We start from the raw sequence: 8,796 nt of genomic DNA, 5'->3' as shown, positions 1-8,796 counted from the left end.
ATATGGTATGAAAGTTTTACTAAAATCGGAAAACGAGAACCTTAAATCGTGAAGGTCAAAGGTCAAATTTTTCAATATTTGGAATTTCTAAAGAAAATATAGCGAAATGTTATATATTTTTGGGCCGATTTTAATGAGACTTTAGGAAAATATAAATTAACTCTTAGCAGCATTTGGGGTCCAAATTACCCTCAACATTTAAAATCACGAAAAACACAGCCATTTTGACCACAAGTGCTCTTAAAGGATTAAATCCATTTTTGCACTGTTGTTGTAAATGCTAGACCCCAATGTATATTTTGCTCAAGTTTCATTAAAATCGGCCCAAAAATATATAACATTATATTATTGTCAATGAATGTAAATAAAAAAACGAAATTTAAAAAAATTAAAAAAACCAAATGTACATAACAGTTCAAAACAAAAAGCTTTTTTTAAATAATAATAAAACATCATTCTAAATTTGTTTTATACTACGAAATTTAAAATAATTTCCGATTTTCGGAAAACTATCAGACTATATTTAGAATTACCTGGACTATAATATTCTGAACAGATTTTACTTAAAATTAATAATAGTAAGGAGATTGGGCTCATTCGCTAAAATATGGCCAAAAAATTAGTTTTTCTCGAAAATCGCTAAATTTATATCGCAGGAACGGAAAAACTATAGGAGGAATTGACATACTTTTTTGGTTATACCTGCGAATAGGTTAACTGTATCCCGTGAAGATAAAAACTCATATACAAGTAAATATGAATATATTTTAAGTAAGAATAAACTTTTGTTTTAATATTTCTCAAAATATGTTAATTTTGTTCCTACATTTCTTGTTCTAGTGGCCTGAGACACGTTAATGGCCTGGCGATTTTTTAATAACTTTAACATTTTTTAACTAATTTTTGTGTCTTATATCTTATTAGAACGACAATGACGTACATATTTCGATTCTTTTTAATTAAATTGCAAAAGTAATTATTTAATGGCAAAAATTAAAAAAAAAACTCAAAAAAATGCATTATTTTTTGTAAATGCACTTCAAAACTAAATCGAAAGTCAACGAAGGTCAACCCTAAACATTTTTTTGGTGGTATTTTAGGTCATTACGAAAGTTTTGAGGGACACTGTAACGTACAGTGGTGGTCACCAATTTAAGACAAATACTTGAATTTTTTCATCAACTGAATTTTAAGTGCGATAGAGCCAAAATAAAAGGACCTCTGGTTCTGAAAAATGTTTGGAAAAATCGGTAAAACAAATATGGACAAACATATGTGGAAATACCTTGACCCACCTCAACGAACATCCGCTGTTAATAACATGATATGATCGAAACTAATGGAACTAAAAATACGAAATTTGGTCCGAATATTTTATAATAATAAAATTATAATGATATAAATGTGAGATAATATGTTTATTTAAAAAAAAAAAATTTATATATTCTTTATGGAGTAGCAAATGGAAAATGTAGAAATTACAAACGGAATAAAAAACATGTCACTCATGGTGATGCAAATAAAAATTTAAACAAAACTCTTAATCTCAAGGCGATCGGTCTTTTATTGCTCAGAGCTCACTTCCAAAAACCACTTTCGAAAATAAATTATTCAAATTGTAAAAGACACATCTTTTTATGTAATCAAATCATTTGATAAGCAAGAAATTAAGTTGCTACAATGAATCTTTACTCTCTATGTAGATAAATGTATAAAATTTATTAAATCTTATAATTGTTTAATTGACTTTATGTCGATGAATATAAGAGAATTATTATTAAACTGAAATTAGTTTCTTATCATTTCTCACATTTTCAGTTTATTAAAAAAATATGTCACTTGTGTTTTAAGCTTCACTACAGCAATACATCGCTCTACGATGTATTTAAAATATTTAATTATTATTGTGTCCACCGTAATGTGTGCGGTAAGAATTTTAATAAAATCCTCAAAAAATTTTCAATAATTGTAATTTTGATGCTTTTATTTTCCAGACCTCTGAGATAAGTGATATAGACGAGAAGTATTTAAATTTGTTTGATCAGATAGAAAGTGTTAAAAATACTATTGATATATTGAAAGTACGTCTGGGTGCTGTGAGTGAAAAGTAAGTTTAATTTAAGCGAAGTTTCGACAAATGTTATGAATGAAAAAAAACACCAACCTGCTTGTTTTGTATTTAATTTTGATGATTGCTTATTATGATTACACCAATCTATGCGAACATTATTACAAAGATGAATGCAAAGATTTTATAATTTAAAAAGGCGTTTATAAAAATTTGTAAATAAATAAGAACTAACTATATATTTCTGTTTTTAAGAAATTCCACCGACATCTACGCACTTATAGACAGCAAATTTGGTATTGTTAAACAATCCTTTGATGATATAAATACTCGTTTGGATGTCTTGATAGATAAGTAAGCTAAAATAATAATCACATTTACACTAAATAAAACCATACAATATTTCAGCTCTAAGATAAAGCAGCGTGATACAGATAAGCAATCCATTGATGATTTGAAAGCTGAATTGGATTCCCTGACAGATAAGTATGTAAAATTAATTATTTAACGTATTGCGATTAAAAAAAAATATATATTTTTTCAGTTTCAAGGCCAAGCAGAAGATTGTGGACAGAAAAATAAAAAAACTAGAATCCCATCAGAGTAAGTAAGAAATAATTTGACTTTCGACTGTTTGCTTGACTGGGAATAAATTAATTTAATGTGGTATTATAAAACATATTAATATAGTGATGTGGGAGTAATTGAGTTAGTCCAAAAAGTTTATTTAAAATGAGATTTCTGTAGTCCACGGTAGTAGACTATTGAAATGATATTTATTTGAGTTTAATAGAATTCCCGAGAAATTTTTAAGTCGGGAATTCCCGGGATTTTAAGTCGGGAATTCCGGGAACTAAAACCTGATAAAACTAAAGGTTTTATTACAGTTTATTTTTTCAGTCTATCTCGGAAATAATAGACCGCTTATTATTTATTTGGGGTTTCTCGAATAATAATAATTTAAATAGACATACGGATATTGCTTTATCGACTTTGGTATCTATAAGACTTCAGAGTATATACACATGGGGCATTTCGTGTCAAGTGAACCAACTTTTGAAATCAATGTCTTCTGATCGGGATGAATTTTGCACCAAGGTTAGTTCTATTGGATAGTGACTCCGACACAATTTTCCAACAAGATCGGTTGAGAAATTTGAAATTTTGGCCAAGAAGGGTTTTTTTTCTTATCCATGTAACTTATTACCTATTGTTCTTAGCTAAATGTGTCCCAAATAGTTTAGATAGCTCTTTCTTCAATCTTTCAAAAAAAAAAATTTAATTTTTTTTCCGAAATCAAAAACTTTTTTGACTTCTTTTTTTTAAATGGGCCTTTTTTTCTTTTTCTTAAAATAAAGCTTAGATATTTTCCTTGAAGACCTATTTGGTCGCTTAGTGGAATGCGAGTGCCATATCTATTAAAATAAATATTTTTTAACTCAAGAAATACAATTTTTAAATTTTTTTGAAAAATCGAAATTTTTTCATAATATGGGCCCTTTTTTTAAATTGCTCAAAAGAAAGATAAGGGTTTTTCCTTTAAAACCTATTTTTTCGCTTAGTGGGATGTGAGTGGGATACTCAAGACACACAATTATTTACTTTTTTTCCATTTAGCAACTTTTTTTTTGCTAAATCTAAAGCTTAGTTGTTTTCCTTTAAGTCCTATTTGGGCGCTTAGTGGGATGCGAGTGGAATAAATATCAAAATAAATGTTTTATAACTCATGATATACAATTTTAGATTTTTTTTTTTGGCAAAATCAAACACTTTTTTGACTTTCTTAAAATGGGCCCTTTATTATTATTTTGTTTTGCTATAAGGAAAGCATACGTCAATTCCTTTAAGGTGAGTTTGATCGCTATGTGGGATGCGAATGGGATATATGTATATCATAAATAATGTTTTGTAACTCAAGACATACACAAGTCAAAAATTGTATGACTTGAGTTACAAAATATTTATTTTGATAGATATCCCACTCGCATCCCACTAAGTGATCAAAAGGGTATTCAAGGAAAATATCTAAGCTTTATTTAAAAAAAGGGCCCATTTTGAAAAAAAAGTCAAAAAATATTAAAATTTTTTTATTTTTTTATTTTTTTTCAATTCAAGAAAGAGCTATCTAAACTATTTGGGACACATTTAACTAAGAACAATAGGTAATAAGTTACATGGATAAGAAAAAAACCCTTCTTGGCCAAAATGTTAAATTTTGACCCCCTCTAACCAAGAGAGTTCCCGACCGATCTTGTTGAAAAAGTGTGTCTGAGTTACTATCAAATAGAACTAATCTTGGTGCACTTCATACCGATCGGAAGACATCAATTACAAAAGTAGGTTCACTTGACATGAAATGCCCCATATTTATATTTGGTACAGGTGAGGTTCGATGCCTTGTTGAATTTATTTTGCTTGCACCCAATAAATATATAAAGAATATAAAATGATGAGAAAATACCAAAAATTATTTTTAACAATTCCTTTTTTTTACCAGAAATTTTAGTAGAGGAATTATCTGAAATAAAAGGAAATTCTTCAAACCTACTGGACGTGTTAAATACAGTAAAATTGTCGGAAAAAAGGTATTGTATATTGATAACGAAATATGATTTACTGAAAATTGGTTTGATCAGACTTCTATTTTATGTTTTATTGTAGTTTTAAGGAGATGCACATCGATTTGGAAGAAAAGTATTTAGAATTAATAAAAAATAAGGAAAACGACGAAGATTCACGCATGTATAACCTCACAGCACAGTAAATTATTTTATTAACGAATTCCCCATCAGCATTTTAAAAAATGTTTGTTTTCTTAATTGTCTAGAATTCTAGAGAAGGAAGCCTATGATATGAAACCGTTATTTGATGTACGTGTTGATCAGCTGCCAGCATTTAAAAAGGAACATTGCCAACCGGACTCTGAACCAATTGATTGTAAAGCTGCTACCAAGTGCACACAAAAGAGTGGATATTACAAAATATATTTAGCCGGAAATAAAGAAAAACAAATTATGGTATTTTGTGATATGGAAATTGGTGGTGGTAATTGGATGCACATTTTAAGACGCATTGATGGATCGGAAAATTTTACACGTCCATGGTCTGACTATGTAAATGGATTTGGTAAAGTAGAGGGCGAGTACTGGATAGGATTAGATAATTTAAATGCTCTCACTAACAACAATGGTCGCCAGCAATTATATTTTCATTTGGAATTTGATTTAGAATCTAGATATGCTTTGTATGATAACTTTTTAGTAGGAGATGCCTCTGAAATATACAAAATAAAATCTGTAGGCACCTTTAATGGCACTTCTGGAGATGGTATGGCGGATAAGTTGCATAAGAAATTTAGCACCTTCGATAATGATAATGACGAATTGGATAGAAATTGTGCCGCTGAATACGGTGGATGGTGGCATAGTCATTGTGAATATGCGTAAGTTATTTGGTTTAATATTTTTGTTAAACAATAATCAATATTAATTGTTTTTATTTAAATTTCAGAGAAGCTACTGGTGATTATGAGTATTCAAAATCGGGATCATATAGTGAAGGATATAAGGTTGATTATTATAAAACATTGTATTTTATGATACGAAGTTCTTAGATATTTTAATTAAGTTTAAATAAAGTGTGTAAGCCCGGTTAACTTATCAAAATTTTAAACTTTGTTAAGGCGTAATTAATGTTTAGACATATATTATTTTTTTTATACAAATAAAATAAATTTTGTCTTTAGTTAAACCTAATCTATGTTTAAAAATTAATAACTTACACGGACTAAATGTAGCAGTAATTTATGATGAATGAAATTTGTAAGTTTAAAACTATTAGTACAAATATCAAATTAATGAACAACATATAATTCAAAGGAAGTATAGTAGAGTGAAATTTGTAAGTTTAAAAATATTAGTACAAATATCAAATTAATGAACAACATATAATTCAAAGGAAGTATATTAGAGTGTCCCTTAGAATTAAATTTTTTGAAATGTTGAAACGGTACCCGCTGAAAACTTTTGTAATGACCTAAAATACCACCAAAAAAATGTTTAGCTTGTTTAAGAAGGGCAACCCGTGCCGACTTTCGATTTAGTTTTGAGGTGCATTAACAATGGGAAAAAATGCATTTTTTCAGTTTTTTTTTAAAAATGTTGCCATTAAATAATTACTTTTGCAATTTAATTCGAAATGTGTACATAATTTTTATATATTTTTGGGCCGATTTTGATGAAACTTAAGGAAAATAGAAAATGAAGTCTAGTATTTACAGTAATAGTACAAAAATGGAAATTAACCCTTAATAGCACTTGGGGTCCAAATGACCCTGAACTTTTAAAATCACGAAAAACACATTTTGACCCCAAGCGCTAGACTAGACTTCATTTTATATTTTTCTTAAGTTTCAACAAAATCGGCCCAAAAATATATAATACTAGCTGACCCGGTGCGCTTCGCCACCCCAATTAGAAGAAAGAAATAGTACTATCAAGTCTCACTTTGTGAATCTAATTGTAAATGTCTAATTTCATATTTCTGGGTCCATTATTATAGAAAATGCAAAATGTGTTCCTAATTTTAAATTTTTATGTTTATTATTATAAAATATTCAAAAAGTACCATTGCAATAAGGAAATAGTACCATTGATTATCACTTTTAAATTCGCATTCACTAAACCATAACCCGTCAAGCTTGAATTTTAGATTTGTATATCATTTCCTATATTATCAACTAATTTTGTTTCTATAATACTTAAGATTTAATAAATTATCACAAAACCGAAACCGATCGGTTTTTAATTTTTTAAAACCGAAACCGCGGTTTTGAAATTCTTCGATTTTTTGGAAAGTCTAGGTCCATTATTATAGGAAATTCAATAAAAGTACCATTAGAATATATAAAAAGTACCAAAAATCCCCCACTTGTGGTTTCCCACTCACTCGGGTCCATATAAGCTTAATTTCATGGCTTTAGGTTCATTGGTGTAGAAATTACAAAAAGTACCATTCGAATAAAAAAGTCTCCCCTAGAATTCTAACTCACTTAGGACCATGTATGCTTAATTTCATGTTTTTAAGTCCATTGCTATAGAAAATTAAAAAAAAGTACCATTCGAATAAACAAAAGGTACCATGAGGTATCCGCTTGAATTTTCAATCACTTAGGACCATATACGCTTAATTTCATATTTCTAGGTCCATTATATTATAGAAAATTCAAAAAGTACCATTAGAATATAGAAAAAGTACCAAAAAGCACCCACTTGTAGTTGCTCACCCACTCGGGTCCGTATAACCTTTATTTAATGTTTCTAGGTTCATTGGTGAAGAAATTACAAAAAGTACCATTTGAATAAAGAATAAGTACCAAAAATTCTCCCCCTAGACTTCTAACTCACTTAGGACCATGTATGCTTAATTTCATGTTTTTAAGTCCATTGCTATAGAAAATTAAAAAAAAGTACCATTAGAATAAACAAAAGGTACCATGAGGTATCCGCTTGAATTTTCAATCACTTATGACCATATACGCTTAGTTTCATATTTAGGTCCATTATATTATAGAAAATTCAAAAAGTACCATTAGAATATAGAAAAAGTACCAAAAACAACCCACTTGTAGTTTCCCACTCACTCGGTTCCATATAAGCTTTATTTCATGTTTCTAGGTTCATTGGTGAAGAAATTACAAAAAGTACCAATCGAATAAAGAAAAAGTACCACAAAGTCTCCCCATAGAATTCTCACTTACTTAGGACCATATATATTTAATTTCATGTTTCTAAGTCCATAGTTATAGAAAATTCAAAAAGTACCATTAGAATAAAGAAAAAGTACCAAAAAGTCTCCCCCTAGAATTCTCACTCACTTATGACCATATATGCTTAATTTCATGTTTCTAAGTCCATAGTTATAGAAAATTCAAAAAAGTACCATTAGAATATAGAAAAAGTACCAAAAAAACCCACACTTGTGGTTTTCCACTCACTCGGTTTATATATAAGCTTTATTTCATGTTTCTAGGTTCATTGGTGAAGAAATTACAAAAAGTACCATTCCAATAAAGAAAAAGTACCAAAAAGTCCCCCGCTAGAATCTCACTCACTTAGGACCATATATGTTTAATTTCATGTTTCTAAGTCCATTATTATAGAAATTTCAAAAAAGTACCATTAGATGAACAAAAAAGTACCTATAGTTCAGTTCACACATTTTGGTACCTAAATATTATCCCCTATTCCTAACACTAACTTCACTCAAATAAATATCAGCTAACTTTAATGTCGATAACTGAAATAATTTAAAATTTTAAAAAAGTACCATTAGGAGAAAAGTACCAATTTCCCTTTTCTTACTTGAACACCCCTCAAGTTTGAAATTTTGAAAATATTCCATTTTGCCAAAATTGTTTATGCTATAGGCATGTATCAAAATATTAAAATCTGTGTTAATGTGCCCAAGAATAAATATGTTTTAAAAAAAGTACCAAACTGTTTACCCGGATTTGGCCCAATATACACCTTGGTACTCGAGTTGCAAATAACACGCTGTTAGTTAATTTTTGTATGAATCCAGGAACCAACGTTAAAAAAATTATCAAAATTGGCTTAATAATTTCAAATATAATGTATTTTCCCGATTTTATCCCCTTTTTGGTACCTTTTTTATCCCCATTGAGGTGGTACAATTTCATTCAAATAAATTTCTGTAACGTGGTGGGA

At 29.0% G+C, this 8,796-nt stretch overlaps 1 protein-coding gene across 1 annotated transcript; it reads left to right on the top strand.

The window, feature by feature from the left end:
• Positions 1-1,918: 1,918 nt before the first annotated feature.
• Positions 1,919-5,681, top strand: LOC135950396 (fibroleukin-like). The gene is made up of 7 exons (XM_065499942.1): positions 1,919-1,927; positions 1,995-2,107; positions 2,324-2,422; positions 2,477-2,554; positions 4,730-4,828; positions 4,896-5,510; positions 5,579-5,681. Exons 1-7 carry the CDS (start codon positions 1,919-1,921, stop codon positions 5,679-5,681), a joined length of 1,116 nt encoding a protein of 371 aa, XP_065356014.1.
• The last annotated feature ends 3,115 nt before the right edge of the window (positions 5,682-8,796 follow it).

This window comes from Calliphora vicina, chromosome 2 (genome assembly GCF_958450345.1).
Source record: "Calliphora vicina chromosome 2, idCalVici1.1, whole genome shotgun sequence".
Taxonomy (NCBI): Eukaryota; Metazoa; Arthropoda; class Insecta; order Diptera; family Calliphoridae; genus Calliphora; species Calliphora vicina.
Note: the sequence above shows the minus strand (reverse complement) of the source record. Positions and strands in the feature narration are given on the sequence as shown.

What these genes read in the sequence shown, in the direction of transcription:
- LOC135950396 (XM_065499942.1), top strand. An exon ending in TTGGATTCCCTGACAGATAA is followed by an intron (nt 2,555 to 4,729) that starts GTATGTAAAATT and finishes GTTTTATTGTAG; the next exon opens with TTTTAAGGAGATGCACATCG. An exon ending in ATGTATAACCTCACAGCACA is followed by an intron (nt 4,829 to 4,895) that starts GTAAATTATTTT and finishes TTAATTGTCTAG; the next exon opens with AATTCTAGAGAAGGAAGCCT.